Here is a 16,479-nt window from a genome sequence, read left to right on the forward strand (position 1 = left end):
CCAGAGTTTCTGAACTGTTGTTAATCATTATACGTAGTTACATATAATAATTGATAATATTGCATAGCAATATGATATTTCCCACAGAAAGTAACCAAAAGTAACCGTTCAATAAATTCCAATATTGCACTAGTACAATAAATCTTCCAAATTCATGACGTCATCAACAACAAAATATTAGTTTAAACCAGTTTTTTTTTTGGCATGAATATTTGGAAATAGTGTTCCTCTTAGAACATATATTGCACTCGCAACCTCGTGCAAAATAAAATTCTTCTCGGCACAATATTCATGCAATAACCCTATATTATTTCATAGCAATATAATATTTCCCCCACAAGGTAACCCAAAGTTAGCGTGCAATAAATTCCAATATTGCTCTAGTACAATTAATCTTCATTTAACATAAAAGAAAACAAAAGATGAATTAAAAAATCATGAAAACTGGCGCTTCGAATGACGCACCCAAACCTGTATTCTTTATTTTAAAACTGAACAGATATGTTATATATTATACTGAAATACTGTACTTAATTTAGACGAACTAAAAACACAAACATGTAAACATATCTCACTTGTCATATATGCCTACAGTGATGTGTAATCGTATCCGTCTAGTTTCACAAATTGATAAGAGATCGTTGTTAGTGTGCAAATGTACGCACTTAGAAAAGAATAGTTGTTACGCTTTTATAAATTATTGACATTAATGCTTTCCTCTGAAAACTTGTTGGTCACTTAAAAATTACATTTTTTATCAGCAAATCATAATAAATTTAACCTTCAACTATAATTCTTTTAAACGTAGAATGGAATTTGTCTTAAAGGTCAATATCATTTTCCAAAAATTTGCAAGTTTTATGATAATCATCATTAATACTTTCAACATTATTCATATTCATACACATCGTATTACACCTTACGTTATTAGTTTGTTCATCTTTTTAATATTTAAATACACAATTGTGTTATTTAGATTATAATATGGAGCCTCTCTCTTTTTTCTCCTGCTTGTCCAGACTCTCACCTCCTTACACTTCTCTCTCTTGTTTTATCTCTTCTATTTCCCCTCTCTGTCTCTGTCCATCTCTCTGGTCTCTGTATCTCTCTCTCTCCTCACTTCACTCTCCACTTACCCATTTTCTCTCTCATCCTAGCTGATCAGACTTTTTCCTCCTCGCTCTCTCTCTCTCTCTTTCGTATTCCGTAACCTTTTCAAATGAACGTGCTTATTGATAACTCATATTAATGTGATTTATACCCAGATAGCTTTCTTTGCTTTCTTTGTGGAGTAATATCTCTATGAATCGTATTTCTTTGTAATTCATTTCTATGTTGGACTTTCAAATAGGTTTTAATCAAGTTTGCAATATATTCCATCGTTTTTTCTCGTTTTATAAAAAGAGGTATACATTCTCAATATCCTATTGCTCTTGTTCTGATTGACCTATTAGAATTAAACAGAAGGCATAACATAAAATATGAAAATCTATTGAGTTAGAGCTTGAAATTTATTAGTCGTTTCGAATAGGCGCAGCAACACATATTTTGCATCATTTAATCAGATAGTCAACATACATGTGCAACATCGATAACTACGATCAAGTTATACACAACAACTTACAATTGCAAGAGTGCGGACTAAGACGTACAGTGCAAAAGGCAATTATTTAATTTGGTAGCAGCATTTCTTTGGAACAATCTTCCGAACAGTTTTTGACAATGCAAGTCCCTATAGTGCTTAAATGTCACAGTAAACTCGTTTTGATCGCTTGCTTTAAGATAGGATTTTTCTTTTTTTTCCCTTTACGAGTTTTTAATAGTTTTATATCTTCTTTGTTTCATAAAAAAGATTGGCCAAGGTAGGTACGAGTATCTTGCCTTGGGAAGGGACAACTCTTACTTTAACAGACTGTTGGGTTCAAATGAAAACCAATGATGTCCACTACTTTTTCGTTATTATTATGGGGCTGGTTTTATACAGGAACTTCTTAGAAGAAGGATAAGACGTAAGCAATATTCTTTAACTTTGCTTTCCGGTATAAAGATGATGTTGTCTCACTGAATTATTCAAAATTTAGTGACTATGTTAAACGCATCTATCCATTCGAACAAGAGATAAAGGATTCAACAGATATAAATAAGTCTGCTAATCTTGACTTACATCTAGAAATTGACAATTAACTTTACGACAAAAGCGATATTTTCAGCTTCCCTATTTAGCGACTTTCCAGCAGCGCCTGCATACGGAGTACATATCTTCCCCTTGATACGATATTCCCTAGCGTGTATTTCGTATAATGATTTTCTTGATAGATGGTTGCTGTTCACAAGGAAGCTATTTTACCAATAGTTCAAAATAGCAAAATACTAAACTCCAAAGAAAATTCAAAACGGAAAGTCCCTAATCAAATGTCACAAACAAATGATAAAACACATCAAACGTATGAATAACAACTGTCATATTCCTTATTTGGTACAGGCATTTTCAAATGTAGAAAATGGTGGATTAAAACGTGTTTTATAGCGTGAAACATCTCACTTGTATGATAGTCGCAACAAATTCAATTATATTTAAAACTATGTGTGAAAAATAAAGGCAACAGTAGTTTACTACTGTACGAAATTCATAAATCGATTGAGAAAAAAAAACTGAGGGAAACACTTCAAATACAAGGGAAGAATTACGACAGATCATTTATATTTAACACACACAGAAACGAATTACAATATAACAATGGCCCTTTTCCTGACCTTGCACAGTACAATTTAAGAAAAAGATGGTAGGTTGAACCTGGTTTTGTGGCATGCCAAACCTCCCGCTTTTACGGCAATGTTAAATATAACATTAAAATGACAACTTTACATGAAAGGACTAAACAGACATTATGGGCAAAGAAGCCACAATAATGGTACAGCTGTCATCATTGTGTCAAAATCTGAAAACAAACAGATATTGATTTCATTCCTTTGTAAATTTTACGGACTCCATCACGAGTTGTTCGACCGTTATGGAATGACCGTTTCACAGATGATATCGGATATGTTCATTATGTTGTTAGTACAATCCGCTCCCCTTTTCACTACGAATGTGACCTACCGTGTTTGTAATAACATGAACAACAAGACGGTTGCCATATATGAAGCAGGGTCTGCTTACCATTCCGGAGCACCTGAGATCAACCTCAAGTGTTTGGTTGGGTTCGTGTTGCTTAGTCTTTAGTTTCCTATGTTGTGTCTTATGTACTTTCTCATTTATGTTTGTCTTTACATGTTTTAGCCATTCCGTTTTTAGTTTGTTTGTTTAGTTACGAGTGACATTGTAGACATCGAATTTTAGCTAAGTAAGTGTGTACATTACCAGACAATACAACCATCTTATAAAGACAGACAAATAACGCATTACTTTTTGTATTTGACATAACTTTATTAATAGTATATTACATCGTATGGAATATTCAGTTTGAAAAATTCAAAAACAAGACAAATATTATAGATATTTTAAGAAACTGTTATAATGCGTGTTAAGCAAGATTAAAAAAGTGGACTTATTCCTTATTCTTCAATAATATAGACAAAATGTTTATCTTGACCAAAAACCAGATGTAGGGGTGGGGGCCACACCACAATAAGGTATATCACAAAATTCATATCTTGTATCTGGGTCGGTTGTATAACACCATGGACCATTCGGTTGATTGTCTGGATTTCGGCAGAAATTTTCCTGGTCTGCTAATTTAACCGAGAACACATGCTTGTGTGGAACAATCGATCACCAAGCTTGACACTTTTGTCCATTTTTTGTTTTGCTGATTGTTCCAGTATAATTTTTTCCCTGTTTATTCATTCTACAATCTTGGTCTGTAATAATCCAACATAAAATATTAAAGGCCACGAATATTTGGTTTCGGTCAAAATTAGCATGGTAGACCTCTTTAAAATCGACCTTTTGTCATACTTCGGCCACTGTATTATATCATCATATTTTAGATGATATATTATTTCACACATTTAATTTGCAAATCCTGATATCGCTGTTTGTTTTATCTATATTACGATATTATTTTATTTTAAAAGGCTAAAATATCACGCTATTTATATATATTTGCATTGATATTATATAATATTTTTTTTGTTTTTTTCTCATAGTGAAGATAATGTTTATGTTACCGAAAATGCGTGTTAAGCAAGATGGAAAAAAACAAACCTACATGAATATTTAAAAAGCAAAATTAATAATATATAATGAAATGAAGTCAACTGAGTAGGAGTATACAATTATGGCCCGTTGAAGAGGTGAATATCCAAAATTGTCAACACGAGAAGGTTAAGTGAAATAACGTTCAAGGGTTGACAATTTTGACTATTCATCGATTCTAAGGGGCCACAATTGATTTATTATACCGAACTATTAGTGGAAAGGCCTTTCGAACACTTCTATATGTTTTAAATAACAAAATCAAAGACAAGTTGACGTCAGATGAAAATACATTTGTGTTCTAGAATTTCTAGATTGTACAACAAAAGTAGAATCTTTTTGTAAAATATTGATGGCCCTGAAAAGGACCGTTACTCTATAAGAGCTATCATCAGCTGCTGTCACTCTATTCATGTGTAATGCCTTATTTCCTCGTCTTTTTTTCTTCTTCGTCTCTAGGTTAGCTTCAACTGTAACGTGAACGCTGCCATTTTGTTTATTTACGTCTGTGACGTCATAATCATGGGAGATAACTCAAGTACAAATCAACAATCTCAAAAGGTTATTCGCCGGTGAATAATAGGGTTATTCACCGCTGATGGAAATTTGTAGGGTTATTCGTCCTTCCTTGCAATTGAATGAAAAACAACTGAATTAATCCATGTCACGTGACAACGTTTCACCCAATAGTATTGTTTAAAATATATGTAAGGTATAATAATAACTGATATGTTGTCGGCGATTGAACTGAATCTATATTAACGATGCTTTTATTACGGTATGCTACTTATGGTTCTGCATTTGTATCTATATATTCATACACTATCTATTATATATTTATACTTATCTATTATATATTTATACACTATCTATTATATATTTATACACTATCTATTATATATTTATACACTATCTATTATATATATCTACCATATCTTTATATTTATACTACATTGCGTTATTCTTATAGATGATGTAAAGAATTGATATGGTCGTTCATAACATAATAGATAATGCACGCCAAGAGCATTGACATAGATATATCTATCAAAAACATTTGAAAGTCTTACCTGGTTTTGGTGAGATGCAATCTAGAATAAAGGAGAATACGATAGATTATTTCTGTTAAATACAGATGCTGAAAAAAACAATCTATTTGGTATGGAAAATCAAGTCTTAAAGATGAAGTAAACAAAATACATGATGCTATTCTTCTAAATTCATTGAACGTAAAAAGTATTTAACCCAGGACTTTATAATGACGTGTTTGTATATTTCGAGACTGTTTCATTTTAACGAAACACCAAAAAATATGATAAAAAAACCAACAAACATTTCAACTACTTTATCTAACAATATTGTAAAGTGAATACCATTCAGATTCAGTTTTCAAACGCTCACTTGTGTTAAATTCCAATGTATAAATAGAAGATTGCAAAACATGTGATTTAAAGTTCATATATATATATATATATGTACGTGTCATGACTTGTTACCATCTCCAAGTTATCAAAATTATTATTTGATGGTAAAGCATGAATTGAATATTCAATATGTGGATAATTAATGTATTAAAGTCATCATTTAAACAGTAGTTTGCCTTTCAATTCTGTACTGGCATGTAAATACGGATGTTATTTTATCTAAATTTCGAATTTATTAATAAAAATTAACAGTATTCTTCTTTTTTTCATTTTAAAAGAGAAACTCTTTACAAAAATAAAAGAAAAAGAGACGATTTTCATTCATGATTGCTTATTTCCTTTTTTAAAATGGAGATATTCTTTTGGCACCTTTTTCTTGATTTGTCACTCGATTATAATAATAATGTTTACTTGCAAGGTGTATTTTGTTTATATCATTACTTCTACTTTAACAAAATGTATCCCGATTCAAAAACAGCACAGTACACATGTATCTCATTACACAAGCAATGTTATACTATTGATAACATGATTTGTGTTTTAACTACATAAAAATATTAAACAGGATTAAGAACAAAATATCAATATGAAACATACCACAAAAAGGAACAGTGCAATATTCCCATTTCATATCAGGATCAGTTGTATAACACCAAGGTCCTAATGGTTCATTATCTGGGTTTCGACAAAAGTTTTGTTGATCTGCTAACGTTGTTGTGTAGATCTGTGGATGTGGATACGATTCTTTCCAAGCTTGACAGGTTCGTCCAGTTTCTGTTGTACTTTTTTCCCCCAGCATAATCTACACCAAGCTGATCCTCTTTACATTCTTTCACTTTATATGTGAAAAAGATGCATTAGTATTCAACTAATCACTCATTAATGTGTAAAATGTTAAGGTATAAAAGGACACAAATATCTGCTTATATCTATAAACTATAGGGTAGCTTTTCCATTAGTTTCAATCGTTATATATGTAATATAGCAACTTTCTTTTAATATGATTTAAGCAACCCCCCCCCCCCCAAAAAAAAAGAAAAAAGAAAAAAAAACCCAGCATAATCTTTAACAGAATTAATAAGACAATAAAATCGCGTTTTTCGTCTTAAACCTCTAAAGAGTTGTTTAACACGCAGCTTAAACATGAACTCCTAATGGCAATGTTATAAACTTATATCATGGCAATCTCATTGACGACTGTAGATAAGAACATACCTGCTTCATTCAATGCTAAAAACCCACAAAACCAGATTCCACACAGCAGTATGTTAGTAGTCGTACACGTCATCTTGTTCTACGAAAGGCTGTAAAAGCATATGTTATTGTTTTTAAATCATCATAAATCAGAGTACAAAAAGGTCAAAAATGTGATAATTTAGACCAAAATACAATACTCCCTATTGAATGAAAGATTTGAATGACAATAACATTAAAAGAAAACAGATGACAGCACATAAAAAAAGACAATGCACATTACTTAAAATAATCAATTAATATTAGTGAAATGTGTTAAACTAAGATCGCCTTCCTATCAACAAAATATTTCCAATGTAGGTTTACGAAAACAAAATATACAACTGAAAAAATCGCTTATCAATAAATAATCGGCCATAACAATCACTAAGTAAATGCAGAGAAGTAAGTATTACCATACTAACAGAAAAAAAGGCCACATTCATCTCAGACAATTGTAGCAACATCAGTAATACTGACACATGTGACACATGGTATATATTGAGAAAAACAAAAGTATTTGTAATCTTGACGAATAAAAAACCACAAAAATATGATCATTCTTGTATTGTTTTATATAACAACAGTGATAAGTTATTGAATCACTCCTGTATCATCAACAAAAGTGATAAGGGTACGTAAACACATGTAAACTAGAATAGTTCTGGTACTTTTGTTTTGTTTTTCATATATTTAAATAGTTTCGCTGCTAGATCACTAAATAGCAATTCACGAAATTGTAAAATAATACCGTAAATAAAGCCAACAGTAGTTTACCGCTGTTCGAAATTAATATATCGATTGAGAGACAAAAAAATCCAGGTTACAAACCAAAACTGAGGGAAACACATCAAATATAAGCGGGGAACTACGACTCAACAGAAACCCAACATTAAACTGTAACACACAAAGCAACGAACTATCATATAACAATTGCCATTTTCTTGACTTGCTAGAGGGCACTTTAGGAAAACAAATAATTGATTGAACCTGGTTTTGTGGCATGCAAAACCTCCCTCGTTTATTGTAATGTTAAACATAACATTACAATGGCAACATTACATGATAGGACTACAATACAAATAGATGGGAGAACATTTAGGACAGAGAAACAAACGAATAATAGCTAACACAAGGTACCAGGTTTAAAATGTTATACATCAGACTTGCGTTTCGGCCACACATGACCAACGGTAAATGATTGTTAAAAATCACAGAAATATAATAAAACATTGACTTTAATGCTTACCTCTGAGAACTTGCTGGCCACTTGTTAATTACATACATGGTGACGATTTATATAGTGTAGCAGTTTGCTGAATAAGCAAATTATAATAAGTTTAACCTTCGAGGGCAGTTGTTTCAATATGGCATGATATTTGTCACCAGTTTAACCTTGTCTAAAATGAGCAAGGTTTATTTTTATAATTATCTATGTCAACATTATTCAAGTTGATACCTATCTTATATGTTGTAGTTTGTTTTAGATTTACAAGTTTGACTGTCCCTTTGGTATCTTTCGTCCCTCTTTTTGTATATTCTTTAGTTTTCTATGTTGTGTCATGTGTACTATTGTTTTTCTGTTTGTCTTTTTCATTTTTAGCCATGGCGTTGTCAGTTTGTTTTGGATTTATGAGTTTGACTGTCCCTTTTTTCGTTAATTTATTAAATTAATTAATGTACAAATGCACAATTCTTAAGTAGAATCTGATAACAATAGGACTATATTCACTACATTATGAGTAATTCAAATTTGAAATTATGTGAACAAAACCTTTACACAACAGACAGGTAATTATAAAATAAAGCTCTCACTAACACTACAAAAGTCTAAAAGTCTGAAAAGACCAGTTTTTGTCTTGATTTGCATGAACTTTTACTCGACATTCTCCAAAAGTATGACTTGTGTCTTAAATTTTCTTGACAAGTTCTCATTTATTTCAAATTTGTATGAAATTTACTTGACATATTCTTGACATTCTGAAAAGGTCTTAAAATTTCTTGACAAATTCTTGACACTTGAATACTGTCTTAAAATTTCTCGACATATTCTTGACATTCTTATTTTTTCTCAGTATGGCTTGACATAACATTTGGAATTGATTCTTAAATTTACTTGACAGTTCTCAGTTTTACAAATATTTAATCTTTATTTCTCTTTACATCATGTACTGTTGTTTCAAGTTACACTTCTTACAACAAAAGATGAAAATTGGGCATGTAAAATAATTGAAAATTTGGGTATCAAAATTTTTTGTACAAATGCAAATGTGGCTATAAAATCTAATGTATAAAATAACTTAAATGTGGGTATGTTGATATAAAACAATTTAAATGTGTTTTTTTTTTAAATTACAAATTTTGATTCCTAAATCTTATAAATTAAATGATTTAAACCAATCATACTGTAGACATATTTAATTCTACATTCATAATATTCAATATTTATATGGTAAATAACTATATTGTCCAAAAATGTGGTTTATATAAAAAGTAAATTATGATGATATACAAATCATTCATTAACAGATAAAAAATTTCTGTAATGTCATCTGTTGAAATATATATTAAGTATTACACATAAACAGGATGTTCCCCACAAAATTAAGGTATTCATACCCCAGAATACACACAACTGTTAAATAGAAATTACTGATTTACCTGTAATCAGCCATACAACTTATCAGTTGACCAACTATGCCACTACAATTTGAAAATTTTGTTAATAGATGAAAATGATGAAAATCATCATTTTGATGAAAAATTCAAAAATTTAACACTCCAATTTGAATAAAAAATGTTTTTGAGTTGTTCTAAAACATTAATAAGTTTTTTTAATCAAGATGAGAACAAGTTTTTTGACCTACACACCCCCCCCCCCCCTCCTTTTGTAGCCACATAAACCTAAAAGATGAATTGATGAATTGTGGGGTCCAAAGGAGACATATTATAAACTGCCTACAAGACACCTATTTTAGTATTAAAGCATATTTGACTGGCAGTTTTGCCAATTGCAAAAATCTAAATGCTGTTTGTCAGTTTTTTCGACTTATATTCGAAGTTAAAACAATCAAAACTTAACTACATTCGGATAATTCAGGGTATTCCAATTACGGTGAACCAAAAGGGTATTTTACTATACCAAATCAATCCTTGATTCTTCAAAGTTTAGTTTTGCCATAATAAAAAGGAGTATATAACAGCAATAAAATTTCATAAACAGTGCAGAATAAGTCTGTACAAATTTCAGGCGAAATTTATTCTGTTGAGAAAGTGTCAAGACATATTTCAGACTGTCAAGAATGTGTCGAGACATATTCAGACATTATTTAGAATGTCAAGAATATGTCAAGACATATTAAGACATTATTAAGAATGTCAAGAATATGTCAAGACAGATCGAGACAAAATTAAGACAGTCAAGAATTGGTCGAGACTAATCCAGACTCTTATCAGATGATACAGGAAGTGTCGAGAAATTTTAAGACAATGTTCATACTGTCAAAACACTTGTCAAGAAAATCAAGAACCTTATTAGACAAATTAATACCATGTCAAGAATTTTTAAATATTATTTAGACAAATTAAGAATGTCAAGTAAAAATTCATGCAAATTCAGACAAAAACTGGTCTTTTCAGACTTTTTGACTTTTGTAGTGTAAATTCCTGACAAGATATAACTATCAAAAACACTGGTTAAACAAAGATTTTCAGATTTTTTTAAAATTAACTGAGGTGTTATAAAACTGGACTCATACATATTAATGCACCCAGAAAATATGAACATTTTATCGTTATCGATACATAAATAATGAACGTTTGAAGGACAATATCAAAAAATAAAGATACAATATTATAAAAAACAACAAAAGAAACTATCATCAATGACCTTGCGTTCATATGATAAAATCATTACTTAATTGATAGGGCTGGGCTTCCGTTACCCCATTCTTTTCATATAATTTAGATTTAAAAAAAAATGTATACCTTATATATTGCGTAGGTAAAAATGTTACCGTTTCCCATATTGTTTAGGTTTCGTGTGTTGTGTAATGTAAAAGTTGAATACCAAAGTGTATCAATTTACTTCAGAGACCAGCACATTTCAATTATATTACCGAATACCTCTTTTAAAAAGAAACATATCTTTGTTGACATTCAAAGTTTAATTCGAGTGCTACTGATGAGTCTGATATACATGAAGAAGAGAAATGATCTTGAAATATAGAATAATGGCATTTTTGTTTTTGATACTGACTTCATTAGCAAGAATATCAAGCGAGCCCGCGAGGTGATGAAGTCAGTATACAAAAAGAAAATCACACAATGACTGTTCTTTTTATCGGCAATTTGTCATTACTGTATTTTTTTATTGAGAATATTAGGTAGAATGAAATAGTTGGGATTGTTGTTCGGTTATTTGTATGACTTCGTATGAATTTCATTGATAAATCGACACGGATTGACTTGAGCACGCGACAACGTTTTACTTATACTCGACGTTATTGCACAATATTGTTGAGATTCAAGTCCTGTCAATGATCTTAAGGCAGTAAGATCAAAGAGAAAAAGTAAAAAAATCAGATTCTAACAAATTACAGGTCTGGTATTGTCATAGTCCAGTTACATATAACTGGTTCAAGCACCAGTCGGAAAATAAAACGCAATTAACAAAACCTAAATGAAATAAAACGTCGTTACATCTGTAAACCGATCTGACAAACGAAAATTATAAACTTGTATATCAATATCTTCCTCGTCTGATCAATTATATAAAGTTCATGGGCAGGTTGTAAGGTTGAATCGATGTATAATGTCCGAGTGGTGCTTAACCATATCACACTTTTCATTTAATTTCAAATAAAAATAAATACTGTTTCTTTTTTCATTTCAGTCAAACGTAGGATTGATTGCTTCATTTTGTAAGAGGTTGTAAGAGGATTTACATAGGTTTCTGCATCTGAGATGAAAAATCTAAATTAGAATATGAGCATTTATTTTATATCCAAACAACAGTCCTAACTATGATTCTCAAATTTATTCAGTTAACATTTCCGGGTTGAAATGGCATAGTATTTATCTAGAATTATAATTTAATTTAGAACAGTATACAACGGTTCAACCTTACAACCTGCCCATGAACTTTGTATAATTGATCAGACGAGGAAGATATTGCTATGCAAGTTTATAATATTCGTTTGTCAAATCGGTTTACAGATGTAACGACGTTTTTTTTTAACTTAGGTTTTGTTAATTTCGTTTTATTTTCCGACTGGTGTTTGAACCAATTATATGTAACTGGACTATAAAAATACTTCCAGATGCTCGTGTTTGAATGTTGTATTGGTGCTCATATATGCAATAGTTAAAGATTTCATACCGAGTGAGAAATTGAGTATCGCTTGAAATCAAATCTAGTTACTAGTTAATTTCAATATACGATATAGAAATAAACGGTGAATGTATCAGGGTGCCGAATGGTACTTGAACTTTTTTGGTTACAAAACTATGTGACACAGACTTTTTTTATGAAAACTCTAACTTTGTAATTACAAAATTTATTATTGTAGACAAAATATAAAAGAGAAGATGTGGTGTGATTGCCAATGAGACAACTATCCAAAAAAGACCACAATGACACAAAAATTAACAACTATAGGTGACCGTACGGCCTTCAACAATGAGCAAAGCCCATACCGCATAGTCAGCTATAAAAGGCCCCGATAAGACAATGTAAAACAAATCAAACGAGAAAACTAACGGCCTTATTTATTTAAAAAAAAAAAATGAAAAAAAATGAAAGAAAAAAACAAATATGTGACACATAAATCATTACTGCAAACAAAATTCATAATTGTTAACTAAATTCATTATTGTAGACGCAATTCATTATTGTCATTTCACAATTCAAATTTGTAATTTCTGTTTATCAAAACTCGATTTTGTCTACACAAAAATAAGCACTAGTTTTGACAAAATCTCAGTTTTATGTACACATTAGTTTACATATACCAAACTAAACTAAATTGCATACAACATTTACTTATGCTTGTTAATAGTTATCAAATGTACCAGGATTATAATTTAGTACGCAAGACGCGCGTTTCGTCTACATAAGACTCATCAGTGACACTCAAATCAAACATATTTATAAAGCCAAACAAGTCAAAAGTTGAAGAGCATTGAGAATCCAAAATTCCAAAAAGTTGTGCCAAATACGGCTAAGATAATATATGCCTGAGATAAGAATATTCTTAGTTTTTCGAAAAATTAAAAGTATTGTAAACATGAAATTTATAAAAAAGACCACATTATTGATATTCACTTCACCAAAGTGTTGACTACTGAGCTGGTGATACCCTCGCGGACGAAACGTCCACTAAGAGTAGCATCGACCCAGTGGTGTAAATAGTTATCAAAGGTACCAGGATTATAATTTAGAACGCCGGGCGCGCGTTTCCTCTACAAAAGACTCATTAGGGAAGCTCAAATCAAAAATATGTATAAAGCCAAACAAGTACAAAGTTGAAGAGCATTGAGGATCAAATGTTCTAAAAAGTTGTGTCAAAAACAACTAAGGTAATCTATGCTTGGAATAAGAAAATCCTTACTTTTTCGAAAAATTGAAAGTATTGTAAACAGGAAATTTTTAAAAATGACCACATAATTGATATTCATGTCAACACCGAAGCGTTGAATACTTGGCTAATGATACACTCGGGGACGAAACGTCCACCAGAAGTGGCATCGAACCAGTGGTGTAAATAGTTATCAAAGGTACCAGGATTCTAACTTAGTACGCCAGACGAAAAAAAAGATTCGACCCTTTCAAAGGTCTCTGAAAACCGGGAAAACATGACATTGTTTGCCATCAACATCTCACAACAAATGGTTACAAGAAGACATTATTATGTAAAAATTTTATACAAAAGGGACTAAAGATACCAAAGGGAGAGTCACACTCATAGATAGAAAATAAATTGACAACGCCATGGCTAAGAATAAAAAGACAAACATACAAATAATATTACAGAAGATTCATATTATTAGAAAACTCAAGACAAAGCAACACGAACTCCACCAAATTTAGAGTGATCTCCGGTGTTCCGGAAGGGTAAGCAGATCCTGCTACACATGTGGCACCAATCGTGTTGCTTGTGTTATTACAAATCCGGTAAATAGTCTAATTTGGGAGGTCACATTCGTGAAAAGGGAAAGGGTAATGTAGTTACGACATAAGGAACATATCGGATATCATCTGTCAAACGGTTATTCCATAACGGTCAACCAACTCATGATAGCGTTCGTAAAATTTATGAAGGGATGATTTTGAAACTTCACCATTTGGAACTCTTATTCCTTCTGAGTAGCAATCCTCTATGAAGACAATCATGATAGGAAATGTAAACCTATTGGGAGATAAATAATCCGTATGCACTTCTGGAATGTTGCTACATAGAAATAGAAAGTTCTCAATTGGGAAGCTGAAATCATCAGTTTTGTTTTCAACCAACCCTCATTATCATTTTATAGATGCAAGTCAAAATATGAGGCAGACTTAGCTGTATTTGTAGTATATTTTATCTCCAGTTCGATGGGATAGATTCGTTCAACATAGTCACCAAATATTGTATAATTAAGTGAGAACACATCATCTATATAGCGGAACGTAAAGTTAACGGATAGTTTATAAGCTCTGTAGTTTATTCGTATTCTTTGACTCTTTCAATTATCGGCATGCATTATATTGTCACAAGTCGGATTTTTGTGTGTGACTAGAACGAGGGTTTTCAGGGGGTGGAAGGTAAAAACTAAATACAAAAAAATATATCGGTTTTATGTAAAACTATAGCTAACAGCATAAAATTTAGAATGGAAATAGGGAATGTGTCAAAGAGACGACAATCTGACCATAGAGCAGATAGCAGCCGGCTAATGGGTCTTCAATGCAGCGAGAAACTTCCGCGCCCGGAGGAGTCTTTCAGCTGGCCTATTAACAACTATGTTACTAGTTCGTTCATCAGTGAAAATGGACGTCATACTGAACCCCAAATTTTACACAAGACACTTAAAATTAAAAATACATGTATGACATTGTTTCTAAAAAAAATGCTATTGTGTTGTTTTTTATAAAGTTTGTGTTGATTTGTGGTTCCGTTTTACATTTTCAAGAAGATTACAGGGAAAAATAATGTGAGTATGGCATTATTAAGAAAGAAAATAAGAGTTCTTATTTTTTATTTTAAAATTATATGATCATAACAATGGGAACTCAGGTTCAAAATAAATCCAGAATTTTATAGGTAAATTAAAAACCAATTAACTGTCATATTCTACTTCCAGTTAGCTTGATGTATATGGGAGATGCTATTAATTACGTGGTGTGTAAGTGAACTAATACGATATGTACGGGGTCAGTAAATTCCATATGGTGCGAGAGCGTATTATGTCACTAGCACACCGTGTAACGAATTTATCTTACCAACTATCTGCACATGTGGTATTGGGAATAGATGTCTATCAAGGTTATTAAAAAGACTTCAATTCTTAGTTTTAAAACATTTTCAAGAACCTACTTCCATTTGTCGATACAAATACAAATGCTAGCAATAAGAATTTGTTAGATTTAAATTTGTTTTATGCATGTATTTCAATTGTTTATTATAAGTTTTTTCGTCTGTTTAAACCTTCCAAATGTCAATTTGTTTTGAAAGGGAAGTAACTCCTTACTAACCCCATATGGTTACTAACCCTATATGTTAACTAACCATGTACATTTGTATTTCTTATATATATAGGAAACATATGAAGTCACCACGTGTAGTTGATTAACCAATCATATTCCCATAGATCTATAGAAGGTTATAAGATAATAATGTATATAACAAAATGCTCATAATTAAAAATAAGCTGTTTGTTATCAAGATGTTGTTTTACTATCCACTTTAGGATTACTGAGGCAGAAATTGAAATAATTAAAACCTAAGAAGATACGGTTTGATTGCCAATGGGCCTAATTTTCATTGAAGGCATAACATGTAAATATAAGCAAATATAGATCACTCCTGTAACATGGAGACTTGGTTGTTTGCCATATGCAAAGACTGACTTTCTCAATGAGTGTGATCGCATGTTAAACAAACATTTCTTGGTAAATGCTATAAAATACATTTTTAAGCCTGGCCTGAATTATTATTTACAAATGTAATATACACAAAAAAAAGCAGACTATGTGGTAATCTTATTGTCCAAATAAAACAAAAATGTATATGTGCACATCTGTGTTATTTTTTTTAAAATAACAGTTGCATGCTATGTTTCCAGGTGATCTAAGTAGACTGAAGATAGATGCAGTACCATCAGTACTTAGCTTTCGTCCCGATATAAATATTGTAGATAGTTATCAAAGGTACCATGATTATAATTTAGTACGCCAGACGCGCGTTACGTTATCCAGAGAGGGTATGAGAGTGGAGAAAGCTATGCACCAATGAATTCAACAGGAAAATGAAGTAGAGTCAGTAAATTAAAAGCAACTAAATAGTTCGTGCTTTATATAGACATATACGCACTTATGGATCTACAATCTATCGATATCTGTATCTTGGCATGGCTGAAGGTCTT

The 16,479-nt window shown here is 31.3% G+C and overlaps 1 protein-coding gene across 1 annotated transcript; it reads right to left on the reverse strand.

Moving 5' to 3' along the window:
- Nucleotides 1-3,593: 3,593 nt before the first annotated feature.
- On the reverse strand, nucleotides 3,594-6,449 carry LOC134713771 (plasminogen-like). Its single transcript, XM_063575059.1, has 3 exons — nucleotides 6,220-6,449; nucleotides 5,269-5,289; nucleotides 3,594-3,861 (listed from the first exon to the last, which is right to left on the reverse strand). The coding sequence occupies exons 1-3, from the start codon at nucleotides 6,419-6,421 to the stop codon at nucleotides 3,773-3,775; spliced, it is 312 nt and encodes a 103-aa protein (XP_063431129.1). The 5' UTR covers nucleotides 6,422-6,449; the 3' UTR covers nucleotides 3,594-3,772.
- Nucleotides 6,450-16,479: the final 10,030 nt, after the last annotated feature.

This window comes from Mytilus trossulus, chromosome 4 (genome assembly GCF_036588685.1).
Source record: "Mytilus trossulus isolate FHL-02 chromosome 4, PNRI_Mtr1.1.1.hap1, whole genome shotgun sequence".
Taxonomy (NCBI): domain Eukaryota; kingdom Metazoa; phylum Mollusca; class Bivalvia; order Mytilida; family Mytilidae; genus Mytilus; species Mytilus trossulus.